At 38.3% G+C, this 23969-nt stretch overlaps 4 protein-coding genes across 5 annotated transcripts; all 4 read right to left on the reverse strand.

The window, feature by feature from the left end:
- Positions 1-275: 275 nt before the first annotated feature.
- LOC148059116 (tumor necrosis factor receptor superfamily member 14-like) lies at positions 276-3418 on the reverse strand. Its single transcript, XM_087782288.1, has 11 exons — positions 3363-3418; positions 3226-3261; positions 2851-2953; positions 2391-2493; positions 2042-2167; positions 1822-1965; positions 1663-1750; positions 1446-1594; positions 1345-1373; positions 1066-1232; positions 276-995 (listed from the first exon to the last, which is right to left on the reverse strand). Exons 3-11 carry the CDS (start codon positions 2884-2886, stop codon positions 845-847), a joined length of 993 nt encoding a protein of 330 aa, XP_087638414.1. The 5' UTR covers positions 2887-2953; positions 3226-3261; positions 3363-3418; the 3' UTR covers positions 276-844.
- A 5338-nt stretch (positions 3419-8756) lies between these two features.
- Positions 8757-10775, reverse strand: LOC148059117 (tumor necrosis factor receptor superfamily member 14-like). The gene is made up of 8 exons (XM_087781481.1): positions 10693-10775; positions 10077-10179; positions 9728-9853; positions 9502-9651; positions 9343-9430; positions 9126-9274; positions 9025-9053; positions 8757-8933 (listed from the first exon to the last, which is right to left on the reverse strand). The coding sequence occupies exons 1-8, from the start codon at positions 10723-10725 to the stop codon at positions 8757-8759; spliced, it is 855 nt and encodes a 284-aa protein (XP_087637607.1). The 5' UTR covers positions 10726-10775.
- A 482-nt stretch (positions 10776-11257) lies between these two features.
- Positions 11258-15546, reverse strand: LOC148059118 (deoxyribonuclease gamma-like). Its single transcript, XM_087781987.1, has 9 exons — positions 15492-15546; positions 14486-14677; positions 14259-14347; positions 14113-14199; positions 13430-13542; positions 12281-12393; positions 12022-12179; positions 11866-11962; positions 11258-11801 (listed from the first exon to the last, which is right to left on the reverse strand). Exons 2-9 carry the CDS (start codon positions 14651-14653, stop codon positions 11697-11699), a joined length of 930 nt encoding a protein of 309 aa, XP_087638113.1. The 5' UTR covers positions 14654-14677; positions 15492-15546; the 3' UTR covers positions 11258-11696.
- A 94-nt stretch (positions 15547-15640) lies between these two features.
- Positions 15641-21965, reverse strand: LOC148059119 (solute carrier family 46 member 2-like). Of its 2 annotated transcripts, XM_087781985.1 has the most exons (6): positions 21372-21958; positions 18757-18948; positions 18518-18689; positions 17423-17506; positions 17191-17347; positions 15641-16644 (listed from the first exon to the last, which is right to left on the reverse strand). In XM_087781985.1, exons 1-6 carry the CDS (start codon positions 21903-21905, stop codon positions 16521-16523), a joined length of 1263 nt encoding a protein of 420 aa, XP_087638111.1. In that variant the 5' UTR covers positions 21906-21958; the 3' UTR covers positions 15641-16520. The 2 variants fall into 2 exon arrangements, with proteins under 2 accessions (XP_087638111.1, XP_087638112.1); XM_087781986.1 differs by having other exon boundaries at positions 18518-18948; positions 21372-21965.
- Between the last annotated feature and the right edge of the window lie 2004 nt (positions 21966-23969).

Consider the following 23969-nt stretch of genomic DNA (forward strand, 5'->3'; position numbering starts at 1 on the left):
TAATATAATGTTCTTCCATCATATTTGTCCATCATGACGAGTGCCATGGATCATACATGAACACACATGTTTAATGATAAATATTTGTTACCAGAGAACAATTGTTTCAACTGTAATGAAGCATAAATGTTTGCTATTTACCAATTAGTGTTAAATATTAGTTATATTGATGTTTCAGAAAAAAAGGGGACACTTGGAAAAAAAGAATGACCAACACTTTCTCTAGGTTTGTTTATTGGATATAATGAATATTTTTAGTAAGACTAGAGGGCAGTAGAGAGTACAAGTTGCTTTGCGTGCAGGTGGAGAGAGAGGACGAGCTAATGAGATCACCTGTGCAGGTGAAGCTTCTGTCTACAGAGCATGACTACAGCCAAGGTAATGTTAAACTCTTCTGTTAAATTGTTCTCATTTGGAGAGAATATCCAAGGATTATGGACATAAACTTGTAGTGTGACTGCAGTTCACACTTTTAATGATGTCGTCATTAAGTAGAAAAATGATTAATGACATACATGACCTTTATAATTGATCCAGATCTACTGTATGTTCATGTGTTGTAAATCTAAAACGTACAAAGACAGTAGAATTCTAGTGTCTCTGATCCCAGCATGCAGGGAATAGCAGAAGAAAACAACCAGAAAAATGTTATGTTCACTGAACAGATAATTTATAAACACATTTTTCATGTTGTATAAAACTGAAACATTCTATTGAATGACTGAACAATCTACTTTAATATCCTCGTGTCCATTTAGTTCATATTCAACGTCTGCTGTCTCTCTGGATTCTTGTCGCGGGGGCAGCAGCTTCAGCAGAGAGGTCCATACTTTCTTCTCCCGAGCTACATCGTCCTGCTCTTTCCGGAGGACCACCTTGTGTTCACAGGCCAGTAGAGGAACATAGTGTCTTTGTCGTGTCCTAGGTCTTCCCTGAGTTCTATCATTGAAACATGTTTGACCTCATCTGACGTATTCTCAGATGAATAAATTGATCTAAGACATGAACAAAATAAGTCAGTTTAGATTTAAAAAAAAAAAAGCTCAAACAAATTAAAATTCTCACGGATGCTCCATTGAATCCATCAATACGGTCGTTTCCACTGCCACCTCCTGCTGCTGGTCCGGCCCTTTCTGCTGCTGGTCCGGCTCTTTCTGCTGCTGGTCCGGCCCTTTCTGCTGCTGGTCCGGCTCTTTCTGCTGCTGGTCCAGCCCTTTCTGCTGCTGGTGCAGCTTTTTCAGCAGCTGGTGCATCTTTTTCATAGGTAGGTAAAAAGTGCTCTCATAAAATTAATTTAATGAATAAGATTAAAAATACTGAAAAGGAAAATCAATTCTTACATACCTCCATTATTCTTCGGAGGTCCTTTTTGTCTGGTTGAGAAGAAAAATAATTAAAACAAACTCCATGAATCAATGTTAAAAGGTGATTTCATGGACTTTTACCTCTTTGTCTTTTTCTAAAACAACAAACTACAGAACATGTGATCAGTTGAACGATCATAATCACAGCAACAATAATTCCAGCCACTTGTCCTGGTGTCAAACATACAGAGTCAGAAGAAATAGTTCCTTCTCGTAGATATGTTGAACATCTACAAAGACAAGTGGAGACAGTTTAGAAGAAAACATGTGGAGCAAACATTTGTGAAGCTTCACTCACTGTTTGTGATCCTGACATGACGTGAACGTTCCATTTGAAAATGTTCCTTCACTGCAGGTTCCACACTCAGTGTCTGTGGAGGACGTTCCTGTGAAGAACATTGTGTGTGTCTTATAGTTTCTGCACTCTTGCATTTCACATGTTGGATGTGAAACTCACCTGCTCTGATGATGAACTGTCCTGGTTCACATGTGGAGTGTTGCTGTGCTGCCACACATGTGTCCACTGAGCCGTCCACACAGAAAAAACCCTCCAGAAGTTCACACTTGGTGTTTGCTGTGAAGGATCTGATTTCTCTCAGTCCTGTTAGTCAATAACAAATTCTACATCACATCTACATACTGATCAACTCATCATTCTAGTGAAGAACAAACTTTACCTTCAGTACAGACGAGACACTTGAAACAATGTTTCTCTCCGTTCCATTTGTCCATGTAAGTTCCATCATCACAGGAAATACAGGACGTACTTTGAAATTCTGTGCAATCAACTCTTACTTTGTTACCTGTTAGACAAATAAATAAATCACTAGTTTAAGTGACAGTTTAAGACTTGATCTCACTAGTGTCTGAGAACTGATAATGAAGTCTCGTCCACTTCTTACTTAAAATGAAAATAACAATGTCAACATTCAGAGCATGTTTAAAATAAAAGTCAGAAAATGGGTCACAAATACAACAAGTCATAAATCAACACTTATAGAGTCGAGGACCAAGACTGGATCTTACCTGGAAAACACTTTGGACAACATTCTTCTCCTTCGTCTGTCCTCAACACATATTCATACCAGGGACAGGTGAGTGTGTTTACCTCCGTTATAGTGGAAAACAACTGTATAAACAAAATAACATAAATCATATTCATCACTGATCAGAGAAATAATGCTCAGTTGTTCATGCAAATATTTAACACTGACAAAAGAGCGACTGATATTTAAATCAAAATAAATGGTATAATATTTTTCTGTCTTTAAATCGTATTATTCTGTTGACATACTTTACATTATACTTCACAGTTTTAACAAGATAAAGGACTGATTCATGGTTTTACCTTCAACAAAATACCTTCATATTAAGAACATGTTATAGAATCACACACACAGTAACTATTCTGGTTGAAGATCACACTAAATTATTTACTACAAATAATCTCACAGTGAAAATTGTATCGTATAAAAACAAAACTCACCAGTAAAAGAAGAATCGACAGAAATCCACTGGTCATGTTTGCAGGACTTTATCCAGAATTAATTCATGATCTCTAGTTTAAAACAACTGTCAACAAGGAACATCTGGTGTGAAAAAAATAAAGTTCAAAAGGATTAAACTGATATCATGTTTGTTTTTAACTTTATACTTCATGTGGACCTTTGACTGCTATAAACACTGTAGGTTGTCAGTGAAATAAAAGATAATAATCTTCAATATCAATGTCAGTTGGTTTCTGTTTCTATCTCATCCATGCACACATGGTTAATATTTAAACTCTAACAAATATAAAGTTTAAAATGTTGATCTGCTCATTTATTTTCAAATGTATTTACCTTCTATAAAAACATTTTACCTGGTGACTCTACTTTGCTCCTGGTCCTTTGTGACGCTGAATACAGGAAAAAAACGTTTAAATCTTTAACATCCTGCTCCTTGTCTTACATTAAAAACACAAAGATACACAACAACTACACACTTTTACTTGCTCACCATTTCTCTGAGAAAATTCAAAAGGTTACAATCTTGTCGGCTGTGTTGGTTCTGACCCTGCAGCGTCTTCCTGAAAGTCTTGTGGATTCAGTTCAAGAATCAAAGTTCACAACATTTAAAGGAGGAGAGACAGAGTTAATGTTTCATCTTGTCGCACATGCGCAGATGGATCATTGATTTCTCGGATGGTTTAGTGACACTTGTGTGTAAGTTATATATATTGATTCGTTTTAGTAACACTAGAGGGCAGCAGAGAGTACAAGTTGCTTTGCGTGCAGGTGGAGAGAGAGGAAGCTCTTATCAGATCACCTGTGCAGGTGAAGCTTCTGTCTACAGAGCATGACTGCAGCAGAGGGAGAAGAAAAGAGCGATAAATCTCTCTTGTACTCGTATTGTTTTCTCGTTTATTTCACTCAGTTTTACACTTATTCTTATACAACCCTATTACGTTAATGTTGTCATTTAAATTAAAACATCCAATTGAGTTTAAACTCAAACCATATTGATTAGATACGAAACAAGGAAGATATCAATGATTTTAACCCCTTTTGTTGACTGTAATGACGTATCTAACCGGATGTTTTAAAATGAATTGAATATTTATAATAGGATTAAACAAAATAAGTTATTTCGAGTAGACACGCCCCTTCTCGCTACCTGTAGGTCAACCTCTGATTAAGCGGGAGATTCAAAAGAAACTAGTCTCTACCGGCGTGACAAGCTTCAGGTACGATACGATCGCGGTTGGGTTATGTTTTTCTTTTTATATATCCAACTTTTATGTCCCTTTAAGTAGTTTCTTTACTCCCTGGGGAGTTATTTATTTGTCTAACGGGTCACAAAGTAAGAGTTGATTGCACAGAATTTCAAGGTACGTCCTGTACTGACTGCGATGATGGAACTTACATGGACAAATATAACGGAGAGAAACATTGTTTCAAGTGTCTCGTCTGTACTGAAGGTAAAGTGAGTTCTTCACTAGAATGATGAGTTGATCAGTATGTAGATGTGATGTAGAATTTGTTATTGACTAACAGGACTGAGAGAGATCAGATCCTGTACCTTCACAGCAAACACCAAGTGTGCCTGAAGATGCTGCTGCTGTTGATCAAGATGGTCAAGACAAGGAAGCTCCTCATGCAGCAGTTGATTATTTCATCAAACCAAAGCCACAAACATTAGAAACTCTTCCTTCGTTTTCACCCACAGCAAAAGTCAGACAACCATGTAGTCAGAGGGCATTTTTCCTCAAAGATGGTTCAAACAGGATAAGGCTATGGTACGATAAGGACACAGGAGCACTCTTTGTTTCTTTGCATGGCTTATACTAATCCTAGGGAGAGCGGCTCCTTCATCACTGGCATGACCAACTTAACACACCTTAGAGTCGATGAGCAAATTGATATTCACCGAAATTGTCCCGAGGCATACTTCCTAAGGTCCTCTAAAAAACCTTTAAGGACCTTCTCCTGGGACCTCAGGTGTCTCTTCATAGACAGCAAGTCCTCAGGAGGCGAGAAGTGTTGGAGCGTCATAGACCTCATGAAGCTCATCGGCAAAATGGGTTTGATCTACAGAGTCAAGCTGAGGCAGCATAGACACTGACTATGACACTATTGATCATGGGACATTTTTAGAAATAATTGTTTGAAATAACTTCTAATTAAGGTAAAAGTATGTCTATTGACATTGCTTTAATAATAATTAAAATATTTATCTCTCTGGTTTTAACTAAGGCTTCGGGATGTTTTAATTGCATTTCTGAATGTACTCTCAGCTCATGATATATTGTATTTTGTGATTTAAGTAATATTTTTGTTTCTCATTCATATCTTTCAGAGGGGACTCCAGAGAGTACTCGGACCAAAATGGACTTCTTCAAATGTCAAGTTTTCTGTTCTTTTTTTTTTTTTTTTTCTCTTATTTTTCGGTTTTCACTTTCTGTTTTCTCATTTTCATAAATGATGTGGGTTTTGTTTTCATGTACTACATAGTTAGCTTTGTTTTTCCATCTATCTTTAAATAACATATGCTTAGTGTTGAAATTGTGTTGCCATCTAGTGTCTACTCAATGACCCCATTAAAACCATGATTAAACTCACCACGCTACTGTAATTATTTAACTGCATGCTACTTTAGGGTTCAGGTAAATGTTTACTGTGTGATTTAAGTACAAAACAACGGAAAATGCTTTTCATCAATGTACAGGCTTGATAGCCTCCTGTACCACCCATAAAGTGGGCCGGTCTGTCATTGACTCCCGGACCACTTCACCGTCCGAGTCCACCCTTTATTAAGACCCGCCGACAGGAAGTGGGTTTAGACGAGCGTTTGTGGGTGTGGCCAATTCCGGAGGTCAAAACATCCACACAACAAAAAGTAACAAACAAACCCTCTAACTACTTACAACCATATCTCAACATCAGTATGAAGACTCCACAGTCAAGCCCACCAATTTGTTGTGGAGTGTGCTATATAAATGTATATTAAAAATTATATACAGTGCCTTGCGAAAGTATTCGGCCCCCTTGAACCTTTCAACATTTCGCCACATTTCAGGCTTCAAACATAAAGATATAAAATTTTAATTTTTTGTCATGAATCAACAACTTTCAGTGCAGCAAACTCACTCCAAAGGTTCTGTGAGGATCTTTGAATGATCCAATGTTGTCCTAAATGACTGATGATGATAAATAGAATGCACCTGTGTGTAATCAAGTCTCCGTATAAATGAACCTGCTCTTTGATAGTCTCAGGGTTCTGTTTAAAGCGCAGAGAGAACCATGAAGACAAAGGAACACACCAGGCAGGTCCGAGATACTGTTGTGGAGAAGTTTAAAGCCGGATTTGGATACAAAAAGATTTCCCAAGCTTTAAACATCTCAAGGAGCACTGTGCAAGCAATTCTATTGAAATGGAAGGAGTATCAGACCACTGCAAATCTACCAAGACCCGGCCGTCCCTCCAAACTTTCATCTCAAACAAGGAGAAGACTGATCAGAGATGCAGCCAAGAGGCCCATGATCACTCTGGATGAACTGCAGATAACTACAGCTGAGGTGGGAGAGTCTGTCCATAGGACAACAATCAGTCGCGCACTGCACAAATCTGGCCTTTATGGAAGAGTGGCAAGAAGAAAGCCATTTCTCAAAGATATCCATAAAAAGTCTTGTTTAAAGTTTGCCACAAGCCACCTGGGAGACACACCAAACATGTGGAAGAAGGTGCTCTGGTCAGATGAAACCAAAATCGAACTTTTTGGCCACAATGCAAAACGATATGTTTGGCGTAAAAGCAACACAGCTCATCACCTTGAACACACCATCCCCACTGTCAAACATGGTGGTGGCAGCATCATGGTTTGGGCCTGCTTTTGTTCAGCAGGGAAGATGGCTACAATTGATGGGAAGATGGATGGAGCCAAATACAGGACCATTCTGGAAGAAAACCTGTTGGAGTCTGCAAAAGACCTGAGACTGGGATGGAGATGTATCTTCCAACAGGACAATGATCCAAAACATAAAGCCAAATCTACAATGGAATGGTTCACAAATAGACGTATCCAGGTGTTAGAATGGCCAAGTCAAAGTCCAGACCTGAATCCAATCGAGAATCTGTGGAAAGAGCTGAAGACTGCTGTTCACAAACGCTCTCCATCCAACCTCACTGAGCTCGAGCTGTTTTGCAAGGAAGAATGGGCAAGAATTCCAGTCTCTCGATGTGCAAAACTGATAGAGACATACCCCAAGCGACTTGCAGCTGTAATTGCAGCAAAAGGTGGCGCTACAGAGTATTAGCTCAAGGGGGCCGAATAATATTGCACGCCCCACTTTTCAGTTTTTTATTTGTTAAAGTTTAAATTATCCAATAAATTTCGTTCCACTTCACGATTGTGTCCCACTTGTTGTTGATTCTTGACAAAAAATTAAAATTTTATATCTTTATGTTTGTAGCCTGAAATGTGGCGAAATGTTGAAAGGTTCAAGGGGGCCGAATACTTTCGCAAGGCAGGTATTAAAAAAAAAGAAAGGTAAATGATAATGTGAGCTTTAGCACACTTTTTGTTGTTGCCAAAAAATTGTTTCGCATCAGCTGCCACAATGTGATCTTACGGCAAAGATAACAGATGAGTTTGTTAGCATTGTATGAAAAGGCCCATTGCAGTTTTAGTACTGAACACATACTGAATACATTTTTCTGTTATTCAACATTTTCCAAGCAACATGCAACCATGACAGCTGTATCAGCACAATACGGACAATGGACGTGAGGTTCTGGCCTGCAGCCCACATCTGTGTATCGTATAGAAACCTGTCTGATGTTTAACTGATCAGACATTTATGAGATTAATGAAAGGTTTGACAGAAACTGTTTTCTATATCACAGACTAAGATACACACACAAGCAAAAGAAAACAACCAGAAATATGTTGTGTTCATGGAACAGATAATTTATAAACACATTTTTCATGTTGTATAAAACTGAAACATTCTATTGAATGACTGAACAATCTACTTTAATATCCTCGTGTCCATTTAGTTCATATTCAACGTCTGCTGTCTCTCTGGTCTGTTCATCTGGATTCTTGTCGCGGGGGCAGCAGCTTCAGCAGAGAGGTCCATACTTTCTTCTCCCGAGCTACATCGTCCAGCTCTTTCCGGAGGACCCCCCTGTGTTTACAGGCCAGTAGAGGAACATAGTGTCTTTGTCGTGTCCTAGGTCTTCCCTGAGTTCTATCATTGAAACATGTTTGACCTCATCTGACGTATTCTCAGATGAATAAATTGATCTAAGACATGAAAAAAATAAGTCAGTTTAGATTAAAAAAAAAAAAGCTCAAACAAATTAAAATTCTCACGGATGCTCCATTGAATCCATCAATACGGTCGTTTCCACTGGCTCCTCCTGCTGCTGGTCCGGCCCTTTCGGCGGCTGGTCCGGCTCTTTCGGCGGCTGGTCCGGCCCTTTCTGCTGCTGGTCCGGCCCTTTCTGCTGCTGGTCCGGCCCTTTCTGCTGCTGGTCCGGCCCTTTCTGCTGCTGGTCCGGCCCTTTCGGCGGCGGGTCCGGCCCTTTCTGCTGCTGGTCCGGCCCTTTCTGCTGCTGGTCCGGCCCTTTCTGCTGCTGGTCCGGCCCTTTCTGCTGCTGGTCCGGCCCTTTCTGCTGCTGGTCCGGCCCTTTCTGCTGCTGGTCCGGCCCTTTCTGCTGCTGTTCCGGCCCTTTCTGCTGCTGGTCCGGCCCTTTCGTCGGCTGGTCCGGCTCTTTCGGCGGCTGGTCCGGCCCTTTCTGCTGCTGGTCCGGCCCTTTCTGCTGCTGGTCCGGCCCTTTCTGCTGCTGGTCCGGCCCTTTCGGCGGCGGGTCCGGCCCTTTCTGCTGCTGGTCCAGCCCTTTCTGCTGCTAGTCCGGCTCTTTCTGCTGCTGGTCCGGCCCTTTCTGCTGCTGGTCCGGCCCTTTCTGCTGCTGTTCCGGCCCTTTCTGCTGCTGGTCCGGCCCTTTCGGCGGCTGGTCCGGCCCTTTCGGCGGCTGGTCCGGCTCTTTCGGCGGCTGGTCCGGCCCTTTCGGCAGCTGGTGCAGCTTTTTCATAGGTAGGTAAAAAGTGCTCTCATAAAATTAATTTAATGAATAAGATTAAAAATACTGAAAAGGAAAATCAATTCTTACATACCTCCATTATTCTTCGGAGGTCCTTTTTGTCTGGTTGAGAAGAAAAATAATTAAAACAAACTCCATGAATCAATGTTAAAAGGTGATTTCATGGACTTTTACCTCTTTGTCTTTTTCTAAAACAACAAACTACAGAACATGTGATCAGTAGAACGATCATAATCACAGTAACAATAATTCCAGCCACTTGTCCTGGTGTCAAACATACAGAGTCAGAAGAAATAGTTCCTTCTCGTAGATATGTTGAACATCTACAAAGACAAGTGGAGACAGTTTAGAAGAAAACATGTGGAGCAAACATTTGTGAAGCTTCACTCACTGTTTGTGATCCTGACATGACGTGAACGTTCCATTTGAAAATGTTCCTTCACTGCAGGTTCCACACTCAGTGTCTGTGGAGGACGTTCCTGTGAAGAACATTGTGTGTGTCTTATAGTTTCTGCACTCTTGCATTTCACATGTTGGATGTGAAACTCACCTGCTCTGATGATGAACTGTCCTGGTTCACATGTGGAGTGTTGCTGTGCTGCCACACATGTGTCCACTGAGCCGTCCACACAGAAAAAACCCTCCAGAGGTTCACACTTGGTGTTTGCTGCGAAGGTACAGGATCTGATCTCTCTCAGTCCTGTTAGTCAATAACAAATTCTACATCACATCTACATACTGACCAACTCATCATTCTAGTGAAGAACTAACTTTACCTTCAGTACAGACGAGACACTTGAAACAATGTTTCTCTCCGTTAAATTTGTCCATGTAAGTTCCATCATCACAGGAAATACAGGACGTACCTTGAAATTCTGTGCAATCAACTCTTACTTTGTTACCTGTTAGACAAATAAATAAATCACTAGTTTAAGTGACAGTTTAAGACTTGATCTCACTAGTGTCTGAGAACTGATAATGAAGTCTCGTCCACTTCTTACTTAAAATGAAAATAACAATGTCAACATTCAGAGCAGGTTTAAAATAAAAGTCAGAAAATGAGTCACAAATACAACAAGTCATAAATCAACACTTATAGAGTCGAGGACCAAGACTGGATCTTACCTGGAAAACACTTTGGACAACATTCTTCTCCTTCGCCTGTCCTCAACACATATTCAGTGGAGTGACAGGTGAGTGTGTTTACCTCCGTTATAGTGGAAAACAACTGTATAAACAAAACAATTATGAACCATCTTCATCAGTCTCACCATATTTAGAAAGTGAGAGTAGATGAGCACAATTTCATTTCAAGAAGTCATTCCTGGAAGATTCGTCTTTTTATCTGCGTTACTGTATAGTTTGTTTTATACTTTATTAATGCTTGTGGATATTGTCCGTAGGTTTTGCCCGTAGATCAATCGTAGGTTCGAATTCCACCTTCCGTGACAAGGCCGTCAGACTTCCTTCGAGAGCTGGTCTACAGTGATCAGGACTTACCAAAGAGGGGTTCACTGAATAAACTTAAAAGAGAACCCATTTAAAATATGCATCAAAGCAGTGCAAATAAATGTAAATATATTGAAACATTGTTAGGGCAGTGACCACTTGTGATGGGACAATACGATACAATGTTGACACTGAGAAAAAAATGTCTTCTACTAAACAGGCAAAGAATCCAACTTTGAAACAACTGCAGCAGCAACACGTATTGTTAACAAGTCGATAGTTGTTATCTCACCAGCATCAGCATCACTACTGTTATCCACATCATCTTAAAACATTCCAGTCAGGTCCCAGGAGGAGAGATCCACCATCTACAATCTGAGGAAACAAAGGAGACAGTTTGATTGCAGAGCTACGACTGTATTCGCTTTTAGTTGAAAAATAATGTGAGGAGTCTGTATGTTTTTAGAATTCTTCACACTGATAAACTATATTTGCATTGATTCACGCTCTGCTAATAATGTTGGTATGGTATAAAATGGTGTTGTATTTGTGATTTGGCCTAGAAGATTTAACTTAAAAACATGGGGTTCTTCTCCCCGCTTTAAAGTTTGAAGCGCTTTTACACACAGTATTACGGTAGTGACACGCTTCAGCGTTGCTAGTTAATATCAAGACGGCTGATGATGGTTAATAAAAAAACATCTGTACTGACCAAGTACAGTATTGTGTAACGGCTCCTGGTCCTCCTGCCCGTTTGACTTTCCCTGCGTTGTGTTTATTTACTTTATTTATTGTCAAAAGAAACGCATGTATGAGTTGCGGCTCCTGACACGTGGCTCAACTGAAACACACGCACATGCTACATAAACGTTTATTCGACTAAACTTGGTCTCAAGTTTCACATTTAAACCCACAGAGTTCAACAATACTTTTTAAGTATTTAATACAAGAATAAATGAAGTTTGACATACCTCCTCTCTCCGCTGTCTGCTCGCGCTGAAACGCACTTCGAACTCTTAAAGCGCCAGTAGTAAAATACAACAACTGCATATAAAATATGTAAAACAAAACCCACACAAAATGAAAAGCACAGGACAATGAAAAATAAAATAAAATACAATGGATTTGGTGTAATTTCACTTGGTAATTTAATACCTGGTTACAAATATTGTCACTCAAAGTCACGTGTATACAGTATATAATTTTTTTTTTAATAAAGTTAATAAAAATGTATGTTCAAGTCTTCTATTCGTCTCATGGTCTTTCTTTTTTATTTAAAAAGACGCACATTCAGCTTCACAGAAATAAGGAGATGAGGGTGAGCAGGAAGCTGGAGGCCAGTCTGGAAGCGGCGTCTCTCAGCAGAACCTCCACTGGATAGTGGTCGCTGATTTCCAGTGCCTGGAAGAAAAAGAAAAGTCAATTCAGTTTTTTAAAATCTTCTCTTCGTGGCAAACACTCAAACCTGCGTTTCTGTGAGTCGGTATTCGCTTTGGAAGTCAAACGGTTTGGCGGAGAAGGGCACGACGGCTCTGGAAAAGACGTCTCCGTGCACGACGATCCTGCGGGACGGAGAACCACATGGGCGGCTTGTAGAGGGGTGGCGCCAGTGTCGACTCACCTGTCGTAGGTGCAGGAGGTGGACGACCTCACTGTGGTATCCGTCTTGTCCGCGATGAGCCAGAAGAGGTTGTCCTCCGTGAGCAGGCGTATTTTGTTTCTGTTCTTCTTCGGAAGGTAGCTGCAGTCGGCGTTGAAGTCCCCCAGAAGCATCACGTTCTGCTCAAACATTTTTATTGAATTATTGATCCTTTCTCGAGCAAAAACATCATTGTTAATTTGGTCCAATTTTATTTAATTCCTAAACTTCAAATCTCTACCTCAGTTTTCCACATCTTCCTCACGTGCTGCAAGACATCGTAAAGTGCATCGAGCTCTTTGGTGGTGTTGACCGGAGCGGTGTGCAGAGGGATGAGGACAAACTCCTTAATAGCTGTGGACGAAGACAAACATTATGGTCCTTTTTCAGACAACAAAAACACATATTAGGGTTTATTTTTATTTTTATTTACTAAAGGTGCTAGAGTCTCCTTTAGGAAAATAATAACTAGACACATTAGGGTCTTCTTTAGGAGTATAAAAAGTCACAATTAAAAGCATCTTTAGGACAATAAAAAACACAATTGGAAGCATCTTTAGGACAAGAATAAAACATATTAAGGGCTTCTTTTGGAAAAGAAACCTATTGGGGTCTCCTTTTTGATTACAAAAATACATGGATTTGGGTCTTCCTTTGGTAAATAAATGAACATGCATTTTAGTCTTCTTTAGGACAGTAAAATGACACATATATATGTAGGACACAAAAAAGACACACATTTGGGTATTATTAGGACATTAAAAGGACATACATTAGGGTCTTATTAGGACATTAAAAGGACATACATTAGGGTCTTATTAGGACATTAAAAGGACACACATTAGGGTCTTATTAGGACATTAAAAGGACATACATTTGGGTCTTATTAGGACATTAAAAGGACATACATTAGGGTCTTATTAGGACATTAAAAGGACACACATTAGGGTATTATTAGATTAAAAGGACACAAATTATGGTCTTATAAGGACACAAAAATACACACATTAGGGTCTTATTAGGACATTAAAAAGACACACAGTAGGGTCTTATATGGACATTAAAAGGACACACATTATGGTCTTATTAGGACACAAAAAATACACACATTAGGGTCTTATTAGGACATTAAAAAGACACACATTAGGGTATTATATGGACATTAAAAGGACACACATTAGGGTCTTATTAGGACATTAAAAAGACACACATTAGGGTATTATTAGGACATTAAAAGGACACACATTAGGGTCTTATAAGGTCTTTAAAAAGTCACACACATTAGGGTCTTTTTAGGTCTTTAAAAAGACCCACATTAGGGTCTTATTAGGACGATACAAATACTTTTATGTCTGTAAATTAGGTTCTCCTTTCGCAGTTGGAGACTCACCAGTCTTGGGTGCTTTGAATCGGACAACAAAAGGTTCTCTGGAGAAAGCGTCCACGTCTCCTGGGTGATTGTCGGCGTACTGGTACTGGCCCGTGAGAGTGACTGTGTCGCTCCTGTGATACAAGTGAAGGTCAGAGTCCAAACGTATGAACACTTTATACAAAACTAAACATTCTAATCTTCTACCAAGTCCTGAATGAACTGCAACGACCAAGTATCTCAAGCTTAACATTTTGAGTCTGGAGATCACTAGTATCGGTGTTAAAAACTGGTTCTGGTGGAGCAGACGTGGTTTTGTCTGAAACCAGGTCTGCTCACTTCCACACTACACCAGAAGCATGTACAAACATGTTTCATCAACAAACAAGCACCTATCTGCAGTACTATGTGACCCACTTTACCTTCCAAACATTCAGATATAGATCCAAGCGAGGTGTTTTATTCTCCCTTTAAATTGTGGATATTTAAATTCTATCATTCACCACATTTTCATGAAGACTTTCAACCATTTTGAATACTTTTCTACACATTTTCAAGAAGTGGACACAAGGTTTGTGGTTGAATCGCGCAACATTTTTCCAACCACAAGAGGAAGTGAAAACAGGAATTATTTTTAAACTTAAAAATGAGTTTCCTTGTAACAAGTCAAAGTGCAGGTTGGAAATGAAAACCGAAAGCTGTACCTGTACACAAACACGTACTGCTCCTGGTAGGTGTCTCTGCCCAGTCTCTCACTGGCCACCATTTTATACTCGTGCCGACTGTCGTACCTGGAGAAGAACACGTGGCGTCATGGAAGGTCCAGTGTGTGAGTCTCCCCGCAACAGACCTGTTGATGCTCTTCATCAGCTCCGGTAGAGCTTTTTGTCGACTGTCTCGCACCTCCTGAAGCAAAGCTACGTCACAGCGAGTGATAATCTGAGAGGAAAAAAAAAACACGTTTCCATTAAACCCATTGGGATCATGATATTTCAAATGCTTAAAAAAGGAGTTTTACAAAAAAGCCATCTTAGAGCTTTTGTAGTTAACAGTAGTTTCTAGGAAAGTCTTCCTCACTCTGGCCAGTGTGTCCATGACATCCTGCTTCTTGGATTTGGACTCTCCAAAGTGGTAGAGGTTGAAGGCACAAACTCTGAAGCCCTGTGGAGCGAGGGCCGTCGCCTGAATGTGTAAGACCCCGATGAGTGGAGAGAGGATGAGGAGGAAGATGGAGGGGAAACACATGACCCCCTAGTCCAGGACAGACACCTTTTGTGGGATCAAGATATTATAATATTAGCTGGATTTTGTACCAACATCAGAGACACACACAACTCAATAAATACCGTATGAAACTCAATGTTTGTTCAAAGAAGGAAAACTATATTAATTCAAGTCATGGTCTGTATATAGTAAATGTAATATATTAAACAATTATGTTTAAGACAATAGATTTTAATATATTTGTGATAGAGGTTATACGTTGAAGAGCTATGCTATTTTGGATATATGATTTAAGTTCAACAGTTTCTATCAACCTCATCTAGAGTCGGTAAGGCGCCTGTAATCGACCTTTATGATATTACTAAGTAATAACTCCAACTATGGAGTTTATCCAAATGCTTTTACTACGTATTCTGTATAAATATGTAGAATGTTAATGGCTGTTAATGGTTAAGTGACAGTAATTGATGCTTAAAATATATATTTTAAATTGTTTACTGCATCACATTATGAGGAAAAACATGCGTTAATGGAGGAAAGTAATATGTTGTTGAGTATGTTCTCAAGTATCAAAATAAACACTTTTAAACAAGGACAACCATGAGAGACTTTCGAGTGAAAGGAAAGCAAGTATCTTTCGGATTAATAATTATTTTATGAAGTTTAATAATAATGATAATAAACCAATATGCTTTTTTTTTTTTTAACTTGAGTTGAACAGTGACGTCACCGGGTTTTTTGCGTCATCGAAGCGTCTATTTTAGTTCCTCAAAGTCGTGATCGTCTATTAAGTTGATGTTTCAAAAACTATAGCAGAACATTTCAACGTCAAGCGAAAAGTTTGGTTCCGATAACTCACCTCCGTCTGTCGAGTGTTGTTTCCTTCTGTGAGCGTTCTCTTCTCGGGTGGGCGGGGGTTCCTTTTGGGTGGGCGGGGCTTGTGCGGCCATAAATGGAAACATTCGATGGTTCCTCTTTGGAAAATCTTGAGATAATTCCTCTTTTGATGAGACACTTTAATACTTTTTTCTTTGTTTTATGTGTGTGTGTGTGTGTGTGTGTGTGTGTGTGTGTGTGTGTGTGTGTGTGTGTGTGTGTATTCGGGAAGAAGGAAAATAAAAACTTCATTATTACTGTTAAGGCTAACATTGTAAAGTCCACTCTGAAGTGATGACGCTGCTAGATCACAACCTTGTGACACAGATAAGTTTCATCCTGTCGCATAATAAACACACATTTTTTTTAAATATCAAACTATATGTGCACAAAAGCAATTGAAAGACTTTTTTTTCTTTAATTTCTTCATTTATTATCCAAGAAAAACATGTCAATACATAATGATGAATTCACACATTCACATATAAATAATTAAATAAATACACATAAACATAAACATGAGGCTTTTGTTCAATCGAACCAATTGTAATTGATTCAAAGATTTAAGAAAGAATAGTGTTCAGAAGTCATGAAGCCATATCAATCTTACTTTAACGCGAATATGAACTGCTTCTCGGCTTGTTAGTGGCATTGAAATAAAAAAAAGAAATAAACCAGATAAATTATAAAAACTATTAATTAATTAATCTGGATTTGTAGGAACAGATTATTGATAATGTTACGCAGTATATGTCCCAAAATAAGTGAATTAAAGGACAAAATTCAACCATAAAATAGAGATTCTATTTATTTATAGACTTATCAGGGGCAACAAATGAAACATCAAACGTTACATTTATTAATTTAATAAAAAAAGAACTGGGTATATACTTTTACTGGTCTTCAACTGTACAAAAATATATATTTAAATTAACATTTCCTATGTGTTATCTGAGTTTACAAAACATGATGCTTGAGGCAGTTTACGCGATACATTATTTTTGTTTGTTTGTTATTCATCTATGGTCTTCAAGCTGTCACTGCAGGTGGTGATCAGAGGCAGCAGGTCTTCGTCGTCACTCTTCTGGTCCTCCTGGTCGGAGCAGGAGTCCGAGTCCAGCTGACAAACCAGCACTCTGTCAGGAGGGCGTGAAGGAGTTTTTAGAAGTATACATGTGTGAGTATAAATCAACACAGCACAACATAGAAGATATACCACTTCAATCCTGATTTAAAAGCATGATAAGAACATTTTGCTTGAAAGACGATGAGCACAACCAACCACTAGATGGGGCCATTTATACACTTAGTGTATTGTACATATTTTCACTAAACCAGTGAATAAAAAAGATTAAAAATAATATTAAATAATAACTAACGTAGCTTGAGAGGTAAAGCAATGTAAATAAAATACATTTAAAGACAATAATATGTTGATGCGAAAAATAAAATATCAGGGGTTTTCAGGGAGAAAAACATTCTCAAAAATGTTGCAAAATTATTTAAATAAATTAAGTAAAATAAAAAACGTGATGACAGCAAAACGCAATATCAGGGGTTTTCAGGGAGAAAAACATTCTCAAAAATGTTGCAAAATCATTTAAATAAATTAAGTAAAACAAAAAAGTGATGACAAAAAAAGAATAATTTCTCATCAGTATGTTTTAATCTGCTCCTTCTACCTTATAGGTATGATGGCCATGGCCGCGATGATGCTGGTGATAATGAAGACGAAGCCTGGGAACCAGGTGAGAGTGTTCTGGTAGATCTGGTTGTAGAGGAGGTTGGAGAAGACAGTGGAGCCCTTCACGGACAGCTGCAATGACGTGAGCACGATACCTGTGGTCCGAGACGTGCTCATGATAAGAGGTTCATTTTTTTTTATAATGGTTTGTGATTTAGTTTTGCACTGACCGTACGATGACCCATGAACTTGCTGCGAGAGCAGAGAGCGTATGATGGGTGTAGGCATGAGGGAGAAGAGCGTCAGGGCTCGAGCTGAGAAGGGAAAAGGTGACAACAGGTGAGGCCTCTCAACACTCGCTAGTTTGACCAATTCATGACATACTTACAACATTATCGTGATCATTTTGTTGCAGCGGAAAAATGTCTGACACCCATGTATAACCATTACGATCGTACAGAAAGTCACTAAGTACATTATGTACTGTTCCAAAGGGACCAAAAAATATATAGATAAGAGCCTTAATTTAAGGGGAAAATAAGATGCACATTAATTATATTTTCCTTTAAATAAGTATATAAAAAGAAGAGGGGAGAGGGTTGATTCTATATTACTCAATGATGTATACATTTAAATTAAACAATTATTATTTCTATTTAACTATTGAATATCTGGATCAAAAAAAATAAACAAGCAAAATATAAAAATATGATCAAAACTTAATAGTTTAATTATTCTAAATGTATTTTTAAAACTATTAACCAATGGAAAATAAACAATAATCGAAACATTGTTCCTAAAAATAAACAATATATTTAGAAAAAGTGATGACTAGAAGAAAGAGCAAAAAAAAATGTGCCCCCTTTGACTTTATCTATGTGGCCCTCGTGACGTTTAAATAATCATGTGGACTTTCATAAAACAATTAAACAGTAATATTCGAATATTCAATAATTATGCGTCCTTTTAGAGAGCATTTTAAACTCCTTTAAAATGAATCCAAACAAATTGTACGATAAAAAGTCATAGTATAATTTCCACTTATTTCGTTTTTTTCTTTTCATTTTTAGTTTTTAGTTTTTTTTCATTTTATAAACACACTTTTTAATGTCCCAGATTATATTTAGCTCCTGTTAGATTCATTTTGTGATCATTTTCTTCGTTTGTTTTGTCTTTCGGATCGAATTTTTCATCCCATTAAATGCCATACTTTTGTTTTGGTGTTTAAAAGATTGTTGAAGCAATGAGCTCAGGTGGACAGCAGAGGGCAGCATTGCGCACAAAAAACACAAAGTACGGTAACGCGCGATATAAAATAAAAGTACCTATGTAGAACAAGTATGACGTCGACACGAAGGCCATGCACGTCATGCCGGCCACGTACGACAACATGCCGACGGTGATGAGGTTGAGGTCGCTGAAGGAGTCCGACATGATCATGGTGCTCAGGAAACTCGTGAGGATGACGAGGAATCCCGAGGCGTTCCCGTAGCCCACCTGACAGAAAACACACCTTCAAACCGGATGTTGAAAAAAACAAAAAAAAACAACAAGGTCGTCTCACCTGTGCCACGGTCCAGTGAAGAGGCTCCATCAGCTGGAACAGCACGAGGATGTCTTTGGCGGCGGACACCGCGGAGGTGTAGAGGATCCCGGACCCCCACAGCAGCAGGATGTGGATCATCTGCCTCCTCTGGTCGCAGGTCCTTCTCTGGTCCAGACCCTTGAGAGTCTTGCAGCTGCTCGGCTCCTCAGTCTCAATTGTCAAACGATAAAATTAAATGTTAGACAACACAGAGACTCAGTTTACACCAGGGGTGAGCGATTAGAATTCTTCAAGGGCCACATTTAATTAATGTTGTTAGGGGCCGTCGAGCAAAAATAGACGAAAAAATCCCGAAAAAATGACATTTATTGAGCTAAATAAAACAATTTTGTTCTTGTATAGATGAGTTTTTTTCAAAACATTTCTTCAACTAACTTATAAAAAATGTTTTGAGGGATTAATATATACTCGAAAAATTACACCAAAAGGGTAAATAAGTGTTAAATACAAAATACATTTGTTAATGCATTAGAAACATTTATACATGATCATACTTTATACATTACGAGGGCCGCATAAATGCAGTCAAAGGGACATGTACTTGTATCTCTCAAGATTTCACTTGAACCTACTGGACTAATCTCGATAAAAGCAACTATTAAGAGATACGTTTTATATATTTAAATGGTTCAAAACAGGATTTACCTAAAATAAAAATAATAAAAATGTATTTAAGCATTTTCTAGATTTATTCACACAATTACCTTATAAGTAAAACATGTACAAACATATGTATTTATATTATTTAAAATATTAGGATGTGATCACAAGTACAATGATTTAAATGAATGTTTTTTACTTTTATTACCATTTTTTTTGCAGCTGTAAATCAAAAAATTTCCGTATTATTTAAAATAATATGCAAACAAATAAACTGTTGATTTTCAGAAACAGACACAGTTAAGAGAACAAGACGAGTTTGTGTTTTAAGCGTAAATGTTTTCTCCATGTTAGTCTGGCTGAGCTTCTGTACACGATTCTTTACATCTTTAAATATCGTTTGTTTAAATCTCGTCTTAACATGAGTTTACATGAATCTGTTTTCAAAATGTATTTTCCACTGTAATCATACTTGAATTTAGAGATGAAAAAATAGATTATTCTTTTTATTTTGCCCCTTTTTTACACCTTTATCGAACAAAATATTACCTTTAAACTTAACTTATGTTTTGTTGTTGTCAATACATTTTTATTTCGTTTTATGTCATTATTGTTGATCAATCCGCACCCAGAACATGTTAAAAATGTTCCTCGACAGGCTGCTTTCCAGTGGGCAGAGATTACAGTTGACTTGTGTGTACACCCTCCGACTGTCAACACCGTACAGCACTGGTTCATTGTTGTGTTGACAGAGCAGATGATTGAGTGGGCGACGGGAGCAGATGTGTAGTCTCTCCACTGATGACTCACTTTGGCTGTTGTAAAGAATTCCCCACATGATCATCTACATTTCCGTCCTGCATTATTCCGGCTATTGTGACTCAAGTTGTCGTCACGCTGGACCTTAAACTTCACTGGACTCATGAGGTAGTATTTCTAAAAGAGTGATATAGTTGAAATAAGAAGTAAAAACATAGTCTCAGCACGGATGTGACGAGCGTTCACAGCTTCTCTGCTTTGCCAAAGTGTTACTAAAAAACACAGGGTTGACAAAGTGATGACAGAAATCTCTTCAACTTGAGTTTGTTATTGTCATTGTTTGAGTTTCTCAGCTGGTACTTCAGGAACACATTCCTCATTGTGTAATTTATGACCCGGATAATTATATTTTTGTAAGTGATCACAGGTTTCAATGACACTGATGCCATTTTTACGTGAAAATACACAACTAATCCAAAACAATCAATGTTTTTCTGTCCTAAGAATGTTCTATATTTGATTTAAGAAATGATCGGTTAGTCATTCAACTTGAGATAAACACAGTTTTGATTCTAAAATGTAAAATATTCATGGATACAAAAGTGTTACGAGGTGGTAAAATGACTAGAGCTAACACTAAGCTAAGCTAAGTGCAAGATTTAGTGTGAAATGAAATTTCAACGGAGAACTGTTTTATTTTAGGCTGGTATTTAAAAATATAGACAAAAAAATTGTATAATTAAAAAACCTTATACATTAGAAATGTGTTTAGTAAATTAGAATCTTATATAAAATGTGAGTAATGCTAATTATCGGGAAATTATTATTATTTTAAATGACCAAGAGACTAAATTATTTTAAAAATGCTACATTTAATTCACAACACTTTAATCATAAGGTTAAAATATGCTCATCAAATTAACCTTTTTTTTGTTTGTTTTTAAATATATAAAAACATCATAACATGTTTTTTAGTCCTTTTTTTCTCGTCGAAATAATTCCGAATTTTATTCAAGAAATGTTTAGTTTTATCTTATTTTAAATACATTTTTTTATACTTAGTTGTGAAATTGATCTATTTTTCTTTTACTTTTTTTTAGGTTTTGTTCCTTCTGTCATTGGTCTTAAAGGCCTCTTAAAAAGTACATACATTTAATCGTAAACCCCTGCTTTAGACTAAAACTAATATCATAGCAACCACAAAATCTTCTCACCCGGAGGACGAGGAGGACGTGGAGCACACAGAGTAGATGGAGCAGCAGACACACCGCCATGATCAGAACCCCGGGTCTCAGCCCTCCGGCGGTGATGTCGAACACGTGTCCCGCCATCACGCAGCCCACCATGCCCGCCACCCCGTTGGTCAGCTCCACCCTCATCATGAGCCTGGACCGGTCCTCCTCGGCGGAGCTCAGCGACAGCAGGGTCAGGGTGCTGCTCCAGAACACCGGGTAGCCGCCGCTGAGCCCCAGGACGGTCATCTCCACCCACAGCACCTCCAGGGGCCAGTCCAGGGTCAGGGTCAGCAGCACCACCAGTCTGGAGAGCATGAAGCCCACCAGCGGTACCACGATGGGGGTCCTCCTCCAGCCCAGGTCGCCCAGCCAGGCCAGGATCAGACCCGGGAAGATGGGGACGAGCTGCCCGAAGATCTTGTAGTACATGTAGAAGCTGGAGACCGAGGTCTGCCAGTCGGCCGACGTGGAGTTGAGGGCCGAGCCGTTGATGCATCTCTGCTTCACGATCATTGGCAAGGCGGTCAGGAAGGGCGTGTTGCCCAACTGGACGCCGGCCACCAGCAGGTGGATGCCCCAGTGTGTGCTGCTGTCACGCATGCTGCCGGGCGTTTGTCCGACACCTGCGCCCGACACGGCGAGGCAAAACCACAAACCCCTCCTCCTACTTCCGTCGGCCAGAGCGTGGTCGGGTCAGATGGACGAAACCGCCGCTGAAAAACCACCATCTTTTCTCTCAGATATCCTTCGAGAATGATGTTTGTTTTCTGAATTCACCGGTGATTCGACAATTATTTTCCAATCAGAACTGGTTCGGCTGTTATTTTTCGACTTAAGTCTCCTCTTTTGTTGGACGATGACAGACGAGTCGCCTCTTTTGTTCGCAGCCGTGCGAGCTCACAGAAGACCGTCAGGTCGGACCAGTAGAGATAGAGATAGTTCTACATGAGGGAAAATCAACCTGAAGAATTAAAGATGGACGTGGTCGGTCCATTGATGGGATGAAAGGGATATCAGTGGATCTGAGCGAATCCATCAAGGTCGGATGAAGGTGAAAAACTAGAAGTTCACAGGAAACACGTTTGTCTTCACGGGTGATTGACAAGCCGCCGTTATGTAAGAAGCAGGCGAAGGGCGTCGCCCTGTTGTTAAAACAAATTACAAAAGTAACATGGAGTTCTGGATGACATTTCACGTAAATCACTGCAAATTCACTAACAAATGAACACAATTACAATTTCCTGGGACTAAAAATGATGGGACACATTTACAAACGATTAAACAAATGTACAAACTATTGAACACATTTACAAAAAATTTAAAACAAATGTACAAACTGTTAAACAAATGTAAAAGTTTACAAACTACTAAACAGATTTACAAACTATGAAACAAATTTACAAACTATTGAACACATTTACAAACTATTGAACACATTAACAAACTATTGAACAACTTTACAAACTACTAAACAGATTTACAAACTATGAAACAAATTTACAAACTATTGAACACATTTACAAACTATTGAACACATTAACAAACTATTGAACAACTTTACAAACTACTAAACAGATTTACAAACTATGAAACAAATTTACAAACTAGTGAACACATTTACAAACGATTGAAACAAATGTACAAACTATTGAACACATTTACAAACTATGGAACAAGTTTACAAACTATTGAAACAAATGTACAAACTATTGAACACATTTACAAACTATTGAACAAGTTTACAAACTACTAAACATATTAACAAACTATGAAACAAATTTACAAACCATTGAACACATTTACAAACTATTGAACACATTTCCAAACTATTGAACAAATGTACAAACTATTGAACACGTTTACAAACTACTAAACAGATTTCCAAATTATGAACGTATTTCCAAACTATTGAACACATTTACAAACTGTTAAACACATTTCCAAACTGTTAAACCGATTTCCAACCTATGAAACAAATTCACCAGCTATTGAACACATTTACAAACTATGGAACAAGTTTACAAACTATTGAAACAAATGTACAAACTATTGAACACATTTACAAACTATTGAACAAGTTTACGAACTACTAAACATATTTACAAACTATGAAACAAATGTACAAACTATTGAACACATTTACAAACTATTGAACACATTTCCAAACTATTGAACAAATGTACAAACTATTGAACAAGTTTACAAACTACTAAACAGATTTCCAAATTATGAACGTATTTCCAAACGATTGAACACATTTACAAACTATTGAACAAATGTACAAACTATTGAACACATTTACAAACTGTTAAACACATTTACAAACTGTTAAACCGATTTCCAACCTATGAAACAAATTCACAAACTAGGTTTGGTTGCAGTGTAAATCATCTTCACCTTATCTTCACCTGAAGCAATGACTGACAGTTATTTATTAGGGACAGAAGCTTTTCTATTTTGCGCTTGTGTGTTTTTTTTTCAGCTTTTCACTGAATTGCCTTGAACAATGTTTTGACCAAAAAAAAATAAACATTATTTAATACATATGACATTGTGTTCTAATTCATTTAGATTCAT

Source organism: Callionymus lyra, chromosome 19 (assembly GCF_982586985.1).
Source record: "Callionymus lyra chromosome 19, fCalLyr1.hap1.1, whole genome shotgun sequence".
NCBI classification, from domain to species: Eukaryota; Metazoa; Chordata; class Actinopteri; order Syngnathiformes; family Callionymidae; genus Callionymus; species Callionymus lyra.